This window comes from Prionailurus bengalensis, chromosome A1, assembly GCF_016509475.1.
Source record: "Prionailurus bengalensis isolate Pbe53 chromosome A1, Fcat_Pben_1.1_paternal_pri, whole genome shotgun sequence".
NCBI classification, from domain to species: domain Eukaryota; kingdom Metazoa; phylum Chordata; class Mammalia; order Carnivora; family Felidae; genus Prionailurus; species Prionailurus bengalensis.
The window spans coordinates 110156956-110178750 of NC_057343.1; the positions used below are offsets into that span (position 1 = coordinate 110156956).

Consider the following 21795-nt stretch of genomic DNA (forward strand, 5'->3'; position numbering starts at 1 on the left):
CCCGGATGCCTTTCCCTACTTGTTACAACATCTCAAACAGCACTGTCCCTGAGAAGATGCCTTTTCTGACCATTTGGTGCCAGGCACCATCCTGGTTGCCAGGGAAGAACACGGAGCCTGGCAACTCACCAGTCACACCCCGTAACTACAGCCCTCAATGTGCCGCACGCTTGTTCTCATTTCCATGGTCACCTGTCCCTCCGGAGGGAGGCTGTGAGCATCGCAAAGACCTTCTGAGCAGAAGAGCGTGGGCACACAGTAAATAGAGAAGACACCAGTGACGCAGTGGCACAATTCATGATGGAGTAGAAATCAAGGTCAACATAATATTTCTGTAATGACTCTGGTGCTTTTAGGTTGGGTTAGGCAATATCCTCTCACTGAGATTCGTATCAACTCCGAGAAATATTTTATTCAGTTGTAAAGTCCCAGTTAAATTCCTTTGTACCACTGGAGAAATAAAGCCTTTGATTAAAACCTAAAATTTCCCCAGCCCTCTGAAAAGGGGAGGGGGAGGGGAGCAGGTGTGGAAGAATGTGTGATCTGTCATATTCTTTAGTCAGAGCCATAAACGTGTTTGGGTAAGACAAAGTGATGTTCTGATAATGTTGATAAAAGTAACTTGAAGATTGGGTCACAGGAAGCCCAAGATAAATGCTGAGAGGAAACAGGTTCTTTTTGAAGTAGCCTCTTCATAATCATTTTCCCACACATTTGTTCAACTTCCGAAGGAGGACTGAAGACCTGATTTGCTTTGCAAATGAAACAGCCTAAGAATGAGACACTCAGCTCCTGTTGTAACAAATGTGCTCAGAGGCTCCTCCAGCTCGGTGTAGGCTTAGGCTGTGGCTTCCGAACTCTGTGAACTATTCCCGCAGGCACAGGGTAACTATGGTCCCCTAGGCTGGTCCTTGGCTCTATTTTTTGTTTTGTTTTTGTACTTGGTTTTAAAAGAGATTTCTCAAGGTCTTCAAGAGGATAGACAACATCCTCAGCAGCATCCTGACAACACAGGCAGTAACAGGTTTCGTGAGGGAACGCATTAGTGGGTTAGTGGTATCGCTTGGTCAGAATATCACGCTCGGAAACTCAACTGGGGAGGATGGGCAGATGCGAAGGCGGCACTATTTATTACCTTGCTTGGGCCATAGCGGGCCTTTAATCTTCTTCTCACATTCTACACAGTGAAGGAGTGGGAGCTAAGTTAGCAGCTGGGAAAAGAGAACAAGACTGAAAGGCCCAGAGGACTCTCCTTTCCTATGTAAAAGCACATCAAGTCCTCTGAGACTGGCTGACAAATCCAAACCTCTCAGCACCTGCCTGCCGTGAATTTTCCAAGGCAGCTCAGCACGGTGCCTGGTAATCAATAAGTGTTTGTTAAAAGAACACACGATTAATAATAATCCAAGCAAAGTTTTGTTTTACAGATATATTAAGCTCATTAAAAGTTTTTGAAAGAAATCATGGTATCTTACCACTAAGAAATGTCTCCTTTTACCTTTTAGTGACATACATTTTTCATACATGCTTAAGTTTCTGTTCTCAAATACCTAGTGAAAGGGTAACAAAATTTGGATAAAAATATTTTTGGTGAAAATAAATTTTATCAATTAGAAGAAACATTTTAAAACTTCTCTCCCAGGTTTCTGTTTCAGGATGATTTCTGTTTAAAGGCTCACAACATTAAAAGCTTTGGGTGTGGGGGCGCCTAGGTGGCTCAGTCGGTTAAGCACCCGAGTTTGGCTCAGGTCACGATCTCACAGTTTGTGGGTTCAAGCCCCGCACTGGGCTCTCTCTGTGCTGACAGCTCAGAGCCTGGAGCCTGCTTCAGATTCTGTGTCTCCTTCTCTCTCTGCTCTCCCCCCACCATACCCCCCCCCAGCTCGTGCTCTCTCTCTTAAAAATAAACATTTGGGACATGTGGGTGGCTCAGTTGGTTGAGTGTCCAACTTTGGCTCAGGTCATGATCTCACAGTTTGTGGGTTTGAGCCCCACGTCAGGCTCTGTGCTGACAGCACAGAGCCTGGACACTGCTTAGGATTCTGTGTCTCCCTCTCTCTCTGCCTCTACCCTGCTCACACTCTGTCTCTCTCTTCCAAAAATAAACATTGAAAAAAAATTTTTAAATAAACACTAAAAATTTGTAAATAAATAAATACACATAAAAAAAATTAATAACAAAAAGTTTTGGGTGTGAAGGATGCTTGGGTGGCTCAGTCAGTTAAGCTTCTGACTAGTGATTTCGGCTCAGATCATGATCTCACGATAGAGCCCCACATTGGGCTCTGATGACAGCACAGAGCCTGCTTGGGATTCTCTCTTGCTCTCTCTCTCTCTCTCTCTCTGCCCCTACCCCACTCACACAAATCTTTGTCTCCAAATAAACAGACATTAAAAAAAAAATTGGGGTGTGAAATGACACAGGCCTCTCTAAACCATATAAAATTGAGATGCCAAGCATAAAGACCCACAAAGAGAGTTCAGGGGAAAAAGCAGACCACCACTATCAGTGTTAGGTAAAGATTTTTATTTCTAACTTAACCATGCTGCATGTATACATACAATATCAATATATACAACTTGAACAAATACAATTTATACATAAAATACAATGGAAGTGTGGCTTTTGAAATTAATGCAACAAACTCATTGGAAGATTTGCAATTTTGGCCAGTATACAGTATTGTAGTAATGCTACTGAAGTTATTAATGATTTAAAATTAATCAAACTACAGTATAAGTTCAAAGGCACTAGGAAGATCTAGGTTTTCTTCTAGCATTTTAAAAACAAAAAATAACTAAAAAGGAAAACAAATGTATACATTAAGAAACTGGGCAGACACTGGCATGCTTAAATGTAAACTCTACCCATTCCTTAATTCACAGCCCTGTAAGAAAGAGAGGGACCTCCCTTTATAGAAGAGTTACGGGGAAAAATATTTTTAGAAGACTAAAAATGACAGCTACAACCCAAAAACCATAATCATAATTTTAAAAATATGTTACAGATCAAGTAGAATCACCTCCTTCCCCCAAAATAATCTTAAATTTCTTGCTGCAAAAAAAAGGTCCCCTTTTCCCAGAAAGATGAGATACCTTGTCAAATGGATTCTACTTGCCAGATAAAAACACAGATGCAGGCCACCCCCATATACCTTGATTAATCTTATATTTTACAAGAATCTAAACAAAAAGGGGGTGTACTATTATATTTTAATATCCTAATTATAAGTATATATAATTGAGGTTTTAAAACAGGGTTTATTAAAGAATGTATCACAAACAATTAACATTCTACCAAGGCTCCTTTTAATAAATAAATATTACTTTTTTAAATTAAAGAGAAAATACCCTTTCAATAACCTATTTATATGAGACACTCATCTTAAAACTGTCTATTTCAAATAATGAGCAAGTATCTTCATCCATATCCTTTCATGAAATTAACACTGAAGTTAAAAATATTTCATTTTATGGGCAAAGACACAGTACATGTGAAGAAACCACAGAATTGCTATGATCAGAGCTAAATGAACAGCTCTAAAGTCACTATCCCATGTTTTCATATGGATATTCAAGCCTGGCTCAAATATCTTATTTTGGTATTTCATAAAATGAATATCTAAGGTACATCTGGTATAATCAATTTCTGATGTAAATGTTAAAAAAAAAAACTGCTCACATGGCCTGTTTTGTAAATTCCTCAATGTTTTGACTTTTTACAGATTTTTGCTATTGTAGCAGAAGTGGAATAGAAAAATAAATCTAACACACTGGCTTAAATTTTCTGTTTTAAAGCTTAATGCACAAGTTGTTCCTTCCCCACAGCAAAGGGAATATAGTGAACGATACTGTAATAGCCTGTAATAGCGTCTTATGGTGAAAGATGGGAGCTACACTTGCCATGAGCACAGTGTAACTCAGCAGCGGAATCACTATTTTGCACACCTGAAACTAATGTAACACTGTGTGTCAACTCTACTCAAAAACAATAAAAAATGAAGTTATTCCTTTCCTATTCACTGGATGGTTAAAGGCTAGAAGTGTGGATTTTTAGAAAGAAGTATGCATCTTTTTTATTCTACTGGCAAAATTAAGATTTCTCTGGAGCATTTGCTAACCATTAAATGTGCATCTACAACTGCCAAGACATTGTGCACAGACAAAGCTTTTACAAGACACAAATTCACCTCTAGTCTTCACAGTACCTGAACAATGCCCCACAGAGTGTAAAGTCAAAACTTCTAACTATCTTACACATTACAAGGAAAATGCTGCCAGGTAAATGCAATTCTTATTACCTAGAAAATATTCACCATACACAGGACATCTGGTACACCACCTTTGGAATGAACTTTAAACTTAGAGACGCATTTTTACCACCACCTCACAATCATGCCACCTACACTCACCCCCAGTCTATAGGCAGCTTGGTAACTACAAACCAATATTTAACCAAACTTACTAAAATACTGTTCACTTAATAAATACTAATTTATGAAGTCTCAAACTTGCAACCAATGGACTTTAGGGCTGATCATATAATTTTAAAATTCATAAAAGATACATTAAGTGGCTTAGGAGTAGCATAACTTATGAAAAAATTAAAATTTTGTAAGCAATCACCATGAGAACAATTCTAACTATTACAACTTATTTTACTATAAAAATGATTTTTTTTTTTATTTTTAAAGGAATATGGTGTAACTGGGATTTGTCAATAAAAGAAATTCAGGGAAGAATGCTTTCTTTTTATAAAATATGAATAAAAGCAAAACAAATGTTATAAAGTCTAAGAATTAAAAGATACACATATTTCTTGCTTTGATTGCATTTTGTGGAAAATGGAGACCTTTCTCAATTGGGAGATACAGAGCAATTCCTATCACAATTTAGAACTGAGATGCAGAAAAGCATCCATTAGTCACACTCAAAGTGAATTTTAGAAAATATACACATATGGGCAAAGGTTAGTGACCAGTATTTAGCTTCTTAATTTTCTGCAACTGTGACTTTTATATCTATGTACAAACTCAATGCTTCGAGAGAACATGAAACCAGAACCAAAAAAGTGTATTTCACTTGAAGTCCAAGTGGCAGAAAAAGGTCAAGAGAGGTCCTAAAGAAAAGTGTTTCCAACTTTTGCATTTTAAACATGTATACTTCTAAAGTTTGGCTGCTGAATTATAAAATTTTCCAAAGATCAATAACGTAAGTTGTCTCATACTTAAAATGCAATGAATGTTAGTATAAAAATTAGAACATTTTTAAATAGGCCAGGTGGGTGTTAAGATCAAATAATTTCTTAGATATGCAGCCCATACATTCACATATGACAGCACAACATAGAATGATGAGATCTGCTACTTTCTGTGTGCAAAACAGGACATATATATTTTTTTCTATTTTGCCTATCCAGTTACCTAATTATACAGTAGTTGAATAAATCACTAGCAGATTTATGTATACATTAAACTGCAACTCTCTCAGTATAGTAAGCTGCTCCCCCAAGTTCCCTGCACAGTATAGAGTGTAATATGACAATCTGAACAATTACCAGTTGTACAATTTTAATATGACATTAATATATATACTGACTAAGACTTATTAGGCAAAATATTAGTTCCAGTCTTACTCCATGATTTACAGCTTCCATAATCTGAAATTACACAACAGTCTTCAGTGTTTTAATTAAAGATTTTGTCTAGGCATGAGAATATCATTAATTTTTATTGTGACTTTAAGTCTGTAATGTTTACTGAAGTAAAGAGTCAATCACAGTTTCAGGCTTTGCAGAACGCTTTCTGTTTGGAGAAGAGAAAAAGAAAATATGAATGCTTTCCTAAAAGACTGAATGCAAACACTTTACATTATGTAGCAGGTATGGCCACAGAGTGGCCATAAGGTCTAGAAACAAGCCAAGGTTTGCCACGTTTGACATGTTAAGAGATCAATGCCCACCTTTTTAGGCCAGAGGAAGGTCACCTGAAGTAGGTGCAAGAGCCTGACACTTCACCCTACCAACCAGAATGTAAGGGATTGAGTCAATGAAAACTTCTAAAATAGGACTAGACAGGCCAGGGCCAAGTGGGCTGTATGTTTGCCAGGCCTGAGCCCCTGGATTATCTGTTCTGGGGCATGCTGAAGGTACAGGTTCATTCAGTGAAAAAAAGAGACACAAATCCTCTGAAGCAACACCTGCAGAAGCATGTGCAGGGACCGATGGAAATACTACATTAATGTACGGTGTTCAATGGAATTTTGCTTAGCACACTGAACTATGCATTTCTAATTTACAGGAACATCACATTGGACCTTATCAGGTAATGTGATACATTATCAACAAACCATTTATTGTGTATGTTTACGTTCAGGGGCATCTACTGTTTTTATAATACAGAAGGCTAATTCTGGTACACAGAGAATGACAGGTTTGGCTCATCCAATGTTGGCTCAAATGAAATTTTTTTACGTTAAACCATTTATCATCACTCTTGTGTTGTAATTTTTCTTATTGACTGCAGAGGTAAGAGAAAAATATCTCTATTAAAAATGGAAAAATGAACGATCCAGCAGGATTTGTGTTTGACTTCTTCATTCACTAATATTACACACATGGCTTCTGTTGACATGTGAAAAGTTTTTAACAAGTGGCACTTGAATGCCAAGAAATGTAAAAATTTCTACATCTTTACAATGCCACTGACCTTCAGTCACATATACCAAATTTATAGATGTTAGGTTATGTCTATGATGTTACGTAACATAAAACATTAAAACCTTACAACTTCATCTGACTTATAGCTCAAAAGTCTACATACTCAAAGTAGGGGGGAAAATAAGCTTAATATTTCCTATCATTTCAGGAGCTCCAAGTGTTAAAATCAGTTTAAACAAGCTGAACAGTACTTAACGTAGGGAAGGGAGAGAAGAAACACGCCCCAGCCCTGATCTCATGTTATGATACATATAGACTACTCAACAGTCAAAACCAGCACTCAAAGGAAAGGGAAAAATGGTCAGAAAAGCTTTCTTTAACTAGCAAGGTTCAAGGTTCTTGGAGCAATGTTTATAACAGAAAAGCAAGCCAGCAAATATAAGACCTTGGAGTTGAACCAGGCAAATTCATTAGCATCTCACTAGAAGAATTACTGTAAGAAATTAAGGGATTAAGATAGATAGATAAGAGATGACTTCTAATACATTTGGATAGAACAAAGTATATTAAAAATAAACTCTAGTACTCAGGAAGGCTAAAGAAGTTGGAAGCCTTAATTTAATTCTTTAGTTTTTACTTACTCAAATCATTACTACATAAGGACTCTGATATCTATTTAAATACAACTAAAATGCAGCTTTTTAATACAGCTAAAATATTTATTATGTTAACTAAATTTCCTCTAAATGTATCTACATAGGATATCTCAGTGCTTTTATCTCACAGGACTGAAAGAGAAGTCTTTACCTTCGCCCCGTCTTTGGCCTTGCTTTCCCCTTTGACGTCCGTGGCCTCTCTAACTTCATCAGGGACTGCCGGAGGCTCTCCTCAGTATAGGCAAGATACACATGGGAAAGGTCCACTTCAAAGGGCTAAGTAAAGGGAGCAAACACAAGACACTCTTATAGGAAGGATTTAAACCAGATGTGGGGAGAAGATTAAAAACACTGAATATACTCCTAGAGAAAAACTGCAGAAGACCAAATAAATGTCTAAGGGTATCTTTTTCTAATGCCACTCATGTCAAACGTATTCACCACGGGCGGTAAGTAAGGATCCCTGACACCCTATCAATATCTTCAGAGGAAAGGAAAACCATTATTGTTTCCCCTACAGCTGCTACTTCCTCTTGCTGACCTAGGTCCAGGACCAGCTCTGAGAAGGAGACAGACCCACTCTGGTCTCTAACTATCCCCCCGCCATGGCCTGGAGAGGTGAAGAGGCTCTGAAGAAGCCACCATGCCACCTGTGTGGTGCAAAGGGAAAGCCTACCTTCATGACTGAGGGGAGCAGAAACGTCCTCTACCCCCCTCCCAGGGCTTCTCTTCCCAAAAGATAGGCCTATTTTTCAGCTGAGCTGATTAATTTAAATCATATTGATAACACAGATGAGTGACCCACATCCTATAAAGAAACTGGAGTTACAACAACAAAAAAGCACTCTTACATCTTTCTCTTTTTTATCAGGAGCTGGAGTCTGCTTCCTCATGTTATTTCCTGTATAGGCAACACATTTCTCAAAAAAGGAAAAAAAGGGGAGGGAGGAAAATTATCTTAATTAGCAATTAATACTGAGAATAAGGCAAATTACTATGAGGTATACTGATGTTACAATCATAAAACGTAATTTGAATACTGGAAAAGAAAGGAATCTAGAACTCCGACAGTCCTGTGCAGCCCCAAACGACACCACTTCCCCTGAATAGTCTGTGTGTTAGAACACGGTTAATGAGAAAAAATATCTTATCCACTCTAGTGGACTCTCATCTGATTCATTCCCTGGACCATCTTAGTCTCCTCAGAGCCAGCACAGTCCCCAGGCCACAAGATGCACTCCATTAAGTACTTCATGAGAGGATGAAGGTAATACTCACCAGCTGCCATTCTCCTATGTCTTCATTCCAGTGGACGTAGTTTTCAATCATTTCCTTTTAAGAGTCAAAGATGGTCTACTTTTAATATTTAATAACATTTGAAATACTGAAAACGCTCTCAAAACTAAAATTTTAACATATTAAGTAAAAAAAGTTGCCTCGAAACATTATAAACTGCATTATAACTTCCTGATAAATTTAAAAATACATACTTTGAAGGAATATACATAAATGCAATTAAACCATATAAAAATAAAAAAGCAATAAAATGAAGAACATGGGATTCAGGATGATGGCGACCATGAGTTGGAAGAGGCAACGGGATGGCAGAGGGGAGAGGGAAACCGTTTGGTTAGAAATAGGTTACGTCCTGATAGCAGCTTTTGTTATGCATGACAAGGTCACTACAAAATAAATAACAAAAAAAGGCCAAAACAAACACAACTAACCAACTAAATAAAAGCAGGTCACCCAAGGACCAGTAAGGAGAATGTACCATGAAACAAAAATTTCGTCAACCTGAGGTCCAAAGGAAAAAAATATTAAGGCTTATTTTCAGAAAAAGTTCTTTGAGCTATACAGAGACTCGAAATAAATTTTTGAAAAATTAGTACGTTAAGGTACACTAAAATGTACCAGAAAAGTGGCAATTTGGGGTACAGAGAGGCTGACATTTTAAAATTATACTAGAATTAAAAATCAACATCCACCTGGAGATGGATGGCAGTGATGAGTGCAAAACACCATAAACATACTTAATGTCACCGAACTATATTCCTAAAAATAGTCTAAAAAGGTAAATTTCATGTTATGTGTATTTTACCATATACACTACACTATGATACACACACATGCGCGCACACACACACACACACACGCACATACACACAATTAGTATCCATACAGAGGGAGAAAAATTAGCAAAGGAGTTTCATTTATTCTATTTATAGGATCAAGTATATTGAATGAATAAACAGGAATGCAATTACCTAAATCTGGGTTCCTCCAAAGGGCTGAGAAATTCTTAGTTAGATACTTACATACTCAGAGAATTATGTATTGAGAAAAGATAACAGTTGAAGTGAAATGTGATGGCCTTAGTTCAAGTAAATTTTACTGTCAACAACTGAAATGTAAATACGTACCATCAATTAAATTAAAAACTATATTCCCATTTCTTCACCCCAGCCAAGTGATGTAACATCTAGGTCAGAGAACTTCCCTCTTACCTGATAATCTTGAGGTATAAAGTTATCAATAATAAGCATCTGAAGTCGAAGCTCCCGGCTAAGTTGTCGAATATTCTCCAGGAGGCCTTCAATTTCCCTCTGATGCTCCTGTTGGAGATCAGCCATCTACCAGAAGAATCAATAAAAATATGAAGGGTAAACAAGATTTTAAATACAGAACAGTTTTATCTGATTTAAGCACTGGCCTAAGAAACCTTGTAAAACTTACTCAGTTTTTTCACAAAAACAATGCACAAAATGATACTACCCCTTCACTATCTATTTCCACATTATTTTTTTTCTTTTTTAATGTTTGTTTATTTTTAAGAGAGAGAGAAAGAAAGACAGAGTAGAGTGTGAGTGCAGGAGGGGCACAGAGAGCGAAGGAGACACAGAATCTGAAGCAGGCTCCAGGCTCTGAGCTGTCAGCACAGAGCCCGACGCAGGGCTCAAGCTAGGTTAACAGCGAGATCATGACCTGAGCCAAAGTCCGATACTTATTAACCAAATGAGTCACCAGGTGTCCCTATTTTCACATTATCAAGGTTGGAAATACACAAAATAGCTTAACAGCTAAAATGTGAAATTGCACACAAAGGAGAAAATGTTATTTCTTTAAAACTGTAAGCATACAGGGGCACCTGGGTGGCGCAGTCGGTTAAGCATCCGACTTCAGCCAGGTCACGATCTCGCAGTCCGTGAGTTCGAGCCCCGCGTCAGGCTCTGGGCTGATGGCTCAGAGCCTGGAGCCTGTTTCCGATTCTGTGTCTCCCTCTCTCTCTGCCCCTCCCCCGTTCATGCTCTGTCTCTCTCTGTCCCCCAAAAAATAAATAAAACGTTGAAAAAAAAAAAAAAAAAAAACTGTAAGCATACATTATAACCTCTTTAGGATTTTTAATCATACTCAAACAACTTTTTTTTTTAATTCAGAGCTACATTTGTAGGTAATGTCTAGGAAACCAACCTCTGATTTGGCAGCCATCAGCATAGTCCACACTTTCTTTAATTTCTTGGTTTTTCCCTGTGCTTCCTCTTGCAAGCTGGTGTATTTTTCTTCAATATCCAAGCGTTCTTGCTATGACAAAAATTGATAAACTTCAGCCAGAAACATTTATTCGTTAAGTCACAAATTTCATTATTTAACAAATGATAAAAATGTTTAGCAACTATTATCCTTCAAAGCAATTCACAGATCTGCTTTAAAATTTTATTAAGATTATAGATATAAGACAAATACCACATGATTTCACTTATATGTGTAATCTAAAAAACAAAACAAATGAACAAAGAGATAAACAAAAAGCAGAAACAGATCTATCACTACAGAGAACAACTGCTGGTTGGGTTTCAGGGGGAGAGAGGCAAAATGGATGAAGCAGGGAGTAGGAGGTACAGGCCTTCAGTTATGGAATGAGTAAGTCACAGAGATGAAAGGTGCTGCACAGGGAATATAGTCAAGAGTACCGTAACAGGGATTATATGTTAACAAATGGCAGCAACATTTGCCGGGAGTACAGATTAACATATAGAAAAACTGAATCACTATGTTGTACATCTGAAACTAGTATAACATTGTGTGTCTACTATACTTAATTAAAGATTATGGATATAGAGCTTTTCACTAGAAGAGTTAAATACCCAAGGCTAAGTGTCAACCAGAAACAAAGTCACATTACCTCTTTTTCCTCAAGTTCTCTGCGAAGTTGCTCTGCTCTTTTCCTCCGTTCTTCCAGCTCCATGTTAGATTCTTCAAGAAGTTTCTCTTGTTCCTCAGCTTTTGCCAACAAATCAACACCACCAACAATTACCTTCTTCTCCAGAGCAGATAATTTCTCTAGCAAAGATTGATGTTCTTGTCTGTTGATTAAAAAGAATAGTTAATATCCATCGATTATCTTCTATCAATATCATTTCCCAAAATTTACCAGGTATTTGGATGCAAAATTTAAAAATAGGGATATAATTATGTAACACCTCTATCAAATTATATCACAGTGTAGTATTAATTAACTTATGATTTAATCTGTAACACCCAACTTCACTGATAATTGTTCCTCCTACACAGAGATGAAATAACAAAAACAGATGTAATTTCTGGAAATACAACAAAACCTTCGATCCCAAAAAGCTATTCTGGAGACAAAAATCAAGCTTTTAATTACTATTTAATTTTCTTGCTTATACATGCTATGAAAAATACAAGATTTTTAAATCACGAATCTACCTCAATTCAGTAATACTCACTGAGCCTTAAGTAGATCTTTTTCCCGTTTCTCTAATTCAGCTCTAGCCTTGTTTCTTTCTTCTTCTTCCATGTCAAGCTTTGTTTCAAGTGCTTTTCTCTCCTCATCAATTTTTGCTTGCATTTCAACCATCTTATCTGGGGACACTTTCTTTTTACCTATATGAGTCATTTATTTGCAACAATCACTTTAGGGCCAATTTTTCAGGCTTGTATAAATTCTCTTCAATTACAAAAGATACCTTCCTCAATAATACAAAATCAAATACAATTTTGAGCAAATCAAATAATATATTTTATTTCTATTTAATATGTTCCTAGAATAACTTTTTAACTAATTGCTAAACAAACTGCTGTGTAATTATGCGATGATAACTAAAAACAAAAGTATGTGAAAGAGAAGCAAAACAGGTAAGTAGGAAAAAAAAAAGAGAAAGATTAACAGGAAAGCCTAATAAATAAAAAAACCAAAGATCTATGTGTCCTCAAATACGCAGTATGTTCAAAAAAGCAGTATGATTATTTACTTTTTTCTGATAACGAGGTACAAAATAAAGTGGCTTCCAAAAATACCCCCCAGAGTTTATTAAAATAAATGAATAAATAAATGGCACATATAGTCATAAAATGCACAGATGAAAGTATCAGGCAAAATTTATAGCAAGAAGTTTCTAACATGTATCTTCAGAATTTTTGTAAAATTTATGTTTAATAACATTACTTGAAACATTTCATATTATACCTTTATTAAAGGAAGAAATTCTATACTAATTATTTAACGGTTACATTACAATTAACCAGGCATTTTACAGTTGTTGAGCTACCATGATCTATCATCGTGTCTTAAATAAGCAATTAAAATAGCTCATTATTATGTCAAACTCAGGAGCCTAAATCTCAATAAGCCACTTTAAATATGTCAAGAATCAAATATAAATAGAAATACTATCAAATAATAAAGCTGGAAATGCAGTTTCCAGTTGATTATTTTGACTATAATGCCAACTAGAGTGTTTCACATATATATAATAGGTATCCAATGTAAGTTTATTGAATGAATTTCAAAATCATGAAACTAAAATGAGAAATCAAAAAGAGCAAATAAAAAACCAGGTTATCAAACTGGTTATGAAACTGAATCAAATAAATTCATTTCTGGTAATACAATTTCTTTGAAACATACTTTCCTTTAGAAAAACGATCAAACTTTTCGTAGAATTGGTGTGTGGCTCTCCTGAAAGCTTTCTGTCATTCTTAACTTCCTTCCCAAAGGACCACAGAAGAGTGTAAACCAGAAGAGTTTATAAATTGTTAATGTCTCCACCCAAAAGCTAACCCCTCCTGCTAACAAGGAAAGAGAACTGAAAGATAATGATGATGCAGATATTTATCTGAATATACATTTTCAGGAAACATGAGATGAAGAAGCATTCAGAGACTTTAAATCTTTAGGATAAAATTATATTAAAAACCCAAGGGTTTAAAATATATTACCCTCCATTTCTATAGAAATAAAAGTCCAAAGCAAACTTAAGCCACAAAACAAGTAAGTTAAACAAAAGAGTAAATAAAAGCACTGATCCAAATTCATGCTTTGGTGTGGTGTGATTCATTGCATTCCAAAAGTCAGGATGTAGACCTGAGTATGTTGGCTTCTTTGGCACAGCCACCTGTATTGAATATTCTGAATTATGCTGTTAAAAAAATGATTTTAAAAAGCAATCTAATTCCTACTCCCAGTGAACTCCTAGACAGGATTAATCAGCAGTACTATTTCTTAGAAATTTGAGGGGGAAAAGTTGAAGTTCAGGTATAAAGGAATTGCATACAGAGGGTGCCTGGCTCAGTGGGTAACACATACAACTCTTGATCTTGGGGTTATGAGTTTAAGCCCCACATCGGGTGTAGAGATTAAAAATAAAATCTTTAAAAAAATAAAACAAGGGGGGCGCCTGGGTGGCGCAGTCGGTTAAGCGTCCGACTTCAGCCAGGTCACGATCTCGCGGTCCGTGAGTTCGAGCCCCGCGTCAGGCTCTGGGCTGATGGCTCGGAGCCTGGAGCCTGTTTCCGATTCTGTGTCTCCCTCTCTCTCTCTCTGCCCCTCCCCCGTTCATGCTTTGTCTCTCTCTGTCCCAAAAATAAATAAAAAACGTTGAAAAAAAAAAAATTTAAAAAAAAAAAAATAATAATAAAAAAAAATAAAACAAGGGCATGCATTAAAAAATTGTAACTTATTTTCCACCTCAGCATTACAAATATTTAAAGAAAAAATGGCCAATATGTTAAGACAAAAAACAAAACAAAAAAACCTCTCTGTAAAGATGTGGATATTAACAGTATAGTGGAAATAATCTGATAAACATATGCACATTAATTTTTAGGGTTCAGGGTTCTAGTTGTTTGATTAACACTTAAAAATATCTAGTTTCTAACCCCATTAAGAGGCAGTAAAAAAGATATTATATATAGAAATACAAAAGCACAACCTGTTGATGAATTACTAAGCAGGCCTGAATTGCATTAGTTATTCAAAACCATTCAGGTAGGATTTTCAAACTGATGCTTTAGCAGCAAAAATCTTACTGTGCTCTTACAATATTCTCATAAAGATGACCATGCATACAGGGTTCGGTTCAGTTTCAAAAGTCTAATATTTAAGTTAAATAATATTCTAGCCAGTATTATTCAGATAAATCAATGTATTTCTCTGCAAATAATATTTCAGGCTAAATGTGAATATGTTCCAACTCTCCTAACCAGTCACTTAAAATTGTGACATCACTAAAAGTCACTCTTACGTTGATTTTTTTTTTTAAGAATTTAAAAAAATCTTAACTAAACCAACCAAAAACCCTTCTTCTAATACTGCATGATAGATTTCAGCACAAAATTTCAGGTAAATACATCTTAAAAGTTGGTCATGTCATATAAGTATATAATTAAGCCAAACAGGAATAATAGTATTTTTAATTGCCCTTTGCCATGAATTCCAACCAAAATTGCCAAGATGAAATTAAAGGGAAGAATTTCAGGAAGAGTTAACTGAATTTCATTCTCATTACATGAGCATTGTTGGGCGTAAGTACCCAGGTGTGTGATTCCTTTTTTTATTTAAGAAAAAAAAACTTTAAGTTTTTTTTTTTTTTTTTTGATTCCTTGCTTTAAAAAAATGCTTGAATATGAAAATCATTTATATTTGCATTACTGAAATTTGGCCTAATGGGTCCTTAAAAATTTAGGAAAAAATATTCTGTCATCTGGTTCTGGTGTTATATTGACTTTTGTCTATTGTGTTGATGAGGTCTAGAGAATCCAGTGTGTGTGAATGTTGATCTAACACTTGTGAAATGTTCCTCTAAAAAGATCATTTGGAAACAAGACTGTTGCTAATATCCTCCTGAATAAAAATGGAGGTAACTTTTTTTTAATTTAGGAAAAAGTAAGTTTTTTAAAAAAAACTAAAAGTTGAAAACTAAAGTTGATTTTTTAAAATAAAAATTGAAACATTTTTTTTTAATTTAGGAAAAAGTGAGGTTTTTTAAAAAAACTAAAGGTTGAAAACTAAAGTCAAAAGAGTTTTTTAAATACAAAAGACAGATACTTACCTTGTAAAAAAATAGTATTAAATTTTAAAAATGTAATGTAATTAAATAACAAAATTCTTTATAGTTTAAATAATTATACCATGTGGAGTGCAAATCAATCACACCAACCTGCTTGATCTTTCAGTAAGAAGTAGTAAGCAAATCGTAGACAGGAAGCATATGCACAGAGATGAAGAGGAAAAAAAGAAAAACATTATTTCCTTTGTAAAACAAAGAAAAATGTATAATAGCATTTACTTACAGTATAAATACAGAAATAAATCAAATCATCAACACTGAAAGAGAGCAGCTTTACGTAAAAAGAAAGGATATTCAACACAATCAGAGATGTAATTTAAGCAAATAAGATTAAGATTACACTTCAAATCAGTCTCAAAAGCTCACACAATGACTCCCACACTCCTGAAAATATAAGAGTTCAGCACCATGTGGTTACACCAACGATACACATGGAATTGGGAACCTGCTAAGATCTAGGAAGTGGTCTGTAAGGACAAAACAAAAAACGATGCCAAATTTAAAAAATTAGCTGAAAGTAGCAAAATTTGCATTGTCTGTTTATAAAATTTCCCAATTCAATGTTCTAATATAAAGATCCAATACAGGTGTGCCTCCCTTTAAGAAAATCCAACACAAAAACCTCAATCAACTAAAGAGATGAATTGGATTATGGTAATTTGTAGCGATAACTTGATTAACAAAAGGATTTAACGAAGAAATGTTAAGGACAGCAAGTTCTCCCAATGGATGTGATTCTCCAATTTGGTTTATAAGCAAATTTTTCAGAAAAAAAAAACCACAACACATTAACTGCATAAAGTGAAGTACACCTGTATAATAACAAACTTGCATTCAATCTATTAGTAGATTGTTAAAGGCAATTATGATTTCATAGAAGTAAATGATCAATTGATGATTCAAGCAAAGAGCACCTTAAAAAAGGCCATTCATATTTTTAAAAGGAAAGGTACATACAAGTTACACACAGCAACCACATGCTGGGAAAACCATTTTTCCAATGCACCAACACACCCACATCACAACAAAAAACGTTGTATGCTAGGTACACAAGTAGTAACTAAAACTGCATGAACAAAGTACAACTCATTTCATATAACTACTCTTTAAAGATTAAGGTAAATTTTTAAAAAGAAAATTAAATTATAATGTTCCACTCAGATATTTTCTCAGACCTGACAGTTTATAATAAGAAATAATACCTCTATATGGTTTCTAAAGCAATTTCTTGTATTTTATAAATTATCCTATGAAATTAATTGTTTTGCTAAAATGTAAGAGTTGTCAAGAGAGAAAACAATTCTTAATATTCTTGGAATTCTTCCTCTAGAAAGCTAAATGTATAAGAACAACCAAAGGTTTTTGTTATTAGTTTTGGAAAGGTGAGTACACGGATAATGCTTTAAAAGGCAGTAAGCTGCAATCTAGTACAAGAAAACATCAATTCCCCTTTCTTCTAAAAATATAAATAAAATTAACAATACTTTTCAACTTAATGAAATTAAGGTTTAAGAAAAAGCCTTTACGACTGAAATAAGTCTAGACAGATCCTGCAGAAACAATTTCTTGTGGATCTGAAGTCTCTAATCATACCTTAGAACATTTCTTAAAATCAATCAGGTAGTTTAGAAATAGAGAAAAGTGGCCATTTGAAATACTACCCAATGTATCTTTACTTGCTTCAAACTTTACAGTTTATTTGGGAGCTTTCCATCTTAAGCTACCCCTAAGAATAGGACACCAAAGCAGAAGATCTTTATAACCGTAAATAAAACATGTTATAATGGGCACTGGTGCATTGCCAAATATAATTTGTACTTTTAGAAATTCAGGATTTGTTACTGCATGTCCCTTATACTGACTAGGGTTAGAAATTTATGATGAAACCTAAAAAGGAACCTCTTAATTATTCTTTTATACAGCTTACTAGCTCTCTTTACATTATCTCAATTGCAAAAGCATGAATCTCTCTTCCATTGTCTCAAACATAAGCTTAAGCACATGTTTTAACAATTATGGGTAATTGGAAGCAATGAAGAAGGGGAGAAATCATCACATGCTTTGTTCTACTGAGAAGTCCAACACGTATTCTTTAAATAATGACAGGGAGCAGTGCAGCATTTCTCAAATGAAGCCCACGGGTTATGGAAAAGCCAAAGCTCTGTGACGTAATTTAAGAGCTACCACTCACTAGGCAAGGACTTATCCAGAGGTTTCTCTATGACAGAACATGTGGAGTCTGAACTACTGCTGCTGCTACTGCCTGGAAGACAAAGAAATGAACCCAACGGGAACCAAAGAAAGAGGAAACAAGAAAATGAACACATACACAGAGGAAAATTCAGTTCCAGAAACAGAATTTTAAAGAACAATCAAGCTTTGTACTAAAGAACCAAAACTTATTTTCCCTTAAAACCAGTCCTGGTATATTATCCAATATTCTCTAATTACAAAGTCAGACAGGGCAATTAGAAACTGTATTCCTTTAAGCATGTACTATGGGCAAATCCCAATATCTACTTAAAACAGCAGCAATTCAGAGGTTGGAATGACATGAATAAAAAAGTCAGTCAGTTGGTGACATTTAAGTCTCTTTAAACTATTTAGTTGATAAGTTACAGGAAGTGAGTTTTAAAACTCCAAATTTAAAGTTATGCACAATTAAAACTATAGAAATGATAAATTACCCTTCATTATAGACAGCTTGCTTTGTCTCCAATTTCACTCCTTCTCCACCAAAAACATCAAGCAATTGGATGTAATTATGTATGTTTAAGGTTTCATGGCAAAACTGTGAAAGGCTCACTGAAAAATTTAAAATTTGTAAGCCTATCTTACAAGGTAATAAAATATCTTACTATTAAATATTTTAACATATTAAGCAATGGCATTTTTTTCTACTTAAAATTTTATTTTTAACAGATCTATTATCTGCTTTAGCTATGACAACTCTGAAAAAAATAGGTATGAACACAAAACCATTTATGTAAATCAGGGGTGGGCAAACATATTCTGTTAACGGACAGATAATAAATGCCTTAGCATTTATTCTGGGCTATCCAGAATCATGTGAAAGCAGCCATACACCATATGTAAACAAATGAGCATGGCTGTTTAAATAAAATTTTATTTACAAAAATAGGTGGCAGGGCAGATTTGGCCAGTAGACTTATCATTGACCAACTCTTGCTCTAAATCATGTTCTACCTGTCTTTTTAAGTTATAGGACCTTTCATTTTAAAATTGGGGACTTCTGGGTTTATCTTCAACAAGATCATTTTAATAAGACAAGCAAAATATGCACCAGCTTGAAAACAATGATCCACACATTAATGATCCACATTAATGGAAGAGAGTTCTGAAATAAACAAACACTCAGAGCACAAAGGCTTGAAAAGCGGGCCATTATAATGTCTCTTTCACCTGTTACTTTTATCTTTATCACAATAAACACAACCTTACTTCACCCTTGGCAACAAATGCCCCATAAAAGAGTAAGAATGAAAGTGCATTTTACAAAGTATTGAAACATAAAATCCTCATACAAAGTTATTTAAAAAATTCAGTGACTTCTAAAGCCTACCCATGCTTGAGAAAAACTCCACATTATCCTGACTTCCTAAAACAAAACAAAACAAAACAAAACAAAACAAAACAAAACAAAACAAAAAATTTAGGTTCCTAACAAAGATCAAAGTTCCCACATAAAATTAAAACCCTGAATGAAATCTTAACATGGTATAACCACTATCACAGATTTTTACATTTCTAAATTGTAAAAAGACAGAAGATAAGGTATTCTGATTCAGCTGTAAATAGAAGATCAGCACTAGAGAAAAAAATAAGGCAAAGTTAACCATGTATATGGCATATTTCTTGTTTGAACTGCTACCATAACTAAAAATGGCAAAAGAAAAGGCATGCACTCAACTGCATTAGGAATGTGAAATCATATGTAGGTAGCAATCCCAGTTAATTTCTAGAATATTAAAAAGAACTTACCCCTTCTTTTTTTCCTCTTCTCTCCATCTTCTCCAACCTCACCCTCTTCATCATCCTCTTCCTCTGACCCACTGATATCAGAGCCTGATATTTCTTCCCCTGAACAGAAATTTTACAAAACGATTTATATTCTATACCAGGTAGGTCATGACCTCTATTAATTTTCTTCATTAAGTTTTTTTTGCCTGAAACAACCCATATTTTAATATTCCTAAACAGTATATCAGATATGCTAACCTCAGGAATAGATATGATGTACGTAGAGGCTTTAAAGTTCCTAAAGAGAAGTTAAACTGATCTACTTAAAATTTCAAATGATTAGTTTACAAACAGTTCTAAATACACATAAAAATTTCATGTTAAAGTTGCTATTTCGGTTTTTTGAAAAAGAGATCACTTTGGGAGACCATTTTCTCATGGGTTTTCTGTTTAAGATGTTAAATAATTCATTCAACCAGCATATTTTTTTAAGAACCATAAAACTGTCATCTAACATAGTGATTCCACTTTTAGAACTATATCATAAGAAATGTTTCAAAAGAAGGGGTTATTTGTACAAAGAGTATAATAACTTTTCCTTAAGACTGCATTTAAAAAAAAATTTTTTTTAATGTTTATTTATTTTTGACAGAGAGAGACAGAGTGCAAGCAGGGGAGGAGTAGAGAGAGAGGGAGACCCAGAATCCGAAGCAGGCTCCAGGCTGTGAGCACGGAGCCTGATTGGGGGATCGAACTCACTAACTGTGAGATCATGACCTGAGCCGAAGTCAGACACTTAACTGACTGAGCCACCAAGGCGCCCAAAGACTGGATTTTTTAAGTAATCTCTACACTCAACGTGGGCCTCTTAACTCACAACCCTGCGATCGAGAGTCACTCTTCCAAATGAGCCAGCCAGGCACCCCAAGTATGACTTACAATGAAAAACAAAAAATAAAATAAAAGGGAGTAATTAAACTAATATTACTTCAAAGCAGTACTATATTACCTCCAAAATAGTTATTTAAAAATAATACCGTCAATGTAAGAAATGTCTAAAAAAAACAAAGGTAACTTGGGGGGAAAACTATACACTCATCACAAATGATAATATCTGAACAACAGTAAATAATAGATGGGAAAAGATCGGCATATTGGGAGAAAAAAATCATTAAAAACATTTTCTTTAGGCCTAGTGACAATGACACCCTTGTAGCAGTGAGTGCACATAATGTCCAAATCTCGATTTCTAAATACCATTCTCCACTGAGAGGGACCAGGGAGAAACAGATGGTTTTAAGACCAGAGCAGGGAAAATATAAAATGAGCCTAAAACACATGTGGTGCCAGAAATAAGTAAGTGCTCAAAACCACAAGCCAAAAAATGATGGGAGCATGCTCAAAGGATGTAGCAACCAACTACCCTGAAGGGGTGACTATGGCTAAAGTCCAAGTAATTTGAGCAATAAAACAAATAACGATATTGTTGCATTACACTGCACAACACAGTGCATTGACATAAATAAATAACTGAATAAATAAACCAGTGGGAGATAAGGGACTATTCCCCCTCACAAGAGAATGCCAGACATTAAATATTAGAAGGAATGGTGAGAAGAGAAAGTCACCAATGAGCAAATGCCACAGATTTATTGCTACAGGCAAGAACCCCTGTTGGGTGCTAAAATTAGGGCAGAAAAGAATGATGAGAAACAGGATCTTTTCATAATTTTTCAGAGTATCTTCTCATGAGACATACCTTAAGACCAAAGAAAAAAATTAAATGATAGAATTTATAGTGAAGAATCCTTGCAGAATAATTATGAGAGAACTACAGACAACCCAAACTGAAGAACATTCTACAAATATATGACCTTCACAGTGTAAAGACCATGAAAGACAATGGAAGATGAGGAACTGGAGACAGGAGGAGACTAAAAGGTCCTGACAACTAACTGCAATGTGTGAGCCTAGACTACATTTTAAAGTGAAGATAAAGGGCATTTTTTGAGAAAAAACTCAACATCTGAATAAGATCTACAGATTAGTTAATAAGTCTGTATCATTGTAAGTTTCCTGGTTCCAACAAACATAAGAGATGTTAACATTAAGGGAAGCTGTATAATAG

At 35.1% G+C, this 21795-nt stretch overlaps 1 protein-coding gene across 7 annotated transcripts in view; it reads right to left on the bottom strand.

Annotated features, from left to right (window-relative positions):
• Positions 1–2512: 2512 nt before the first annotated feature.
• The window catches only part of KIF3A (kinesin family member 3A), a 50360-nt gene continuing 31077 nt past the window's right edge, over positions 2513–21795 (bottom strand). For 3 of the 7 annotated variants that reach the window (XM_043587409.1, XM_043587456.1, XM_043587446.1), the window contains exons 9-19: positions 19689–19787; positions 17878–17949; positions 15777–15785; positions 12066–12222; positions 11498–11678; positions 10786–10896; positions 9822–9947; positions 8593–8646; positions 8166–8234; positions 7466–7590; positions 2513–5804 (exon numbers count right to left, since the gene is read on the bottom strand). In XM_043587409.1, the coding sequence (XP_043443344.1) occupies positions 5756–5804; positions 7466–7590; positions 8166–8234; positions 8593–8646; positions 9822–9947; positions 10786–10896; positions 11498–11678; positions 12066–12222; positions 15777–15785; positions 17878–17949; positions 19689–19787 (1052 nt within the window). In that variant the 3' untranslated portion in view covers positions 2513–5755. The remainder of the gene's footprint in view (positions 5805–7465; positions 7591–8165; positions 8235–8592; positions 8647–9821; positions 9948–10785; positions 10897–11497; positions 11679–12065; positions 12223–15776; positions 15786–17877; positions 17950–19688; positions 19788–21795) is intronic. The other 4 variants (XM_043587436.1, XM_043587463.1, XM_043587429.1 and 1 more) reach the window with 3 other exon arrangements.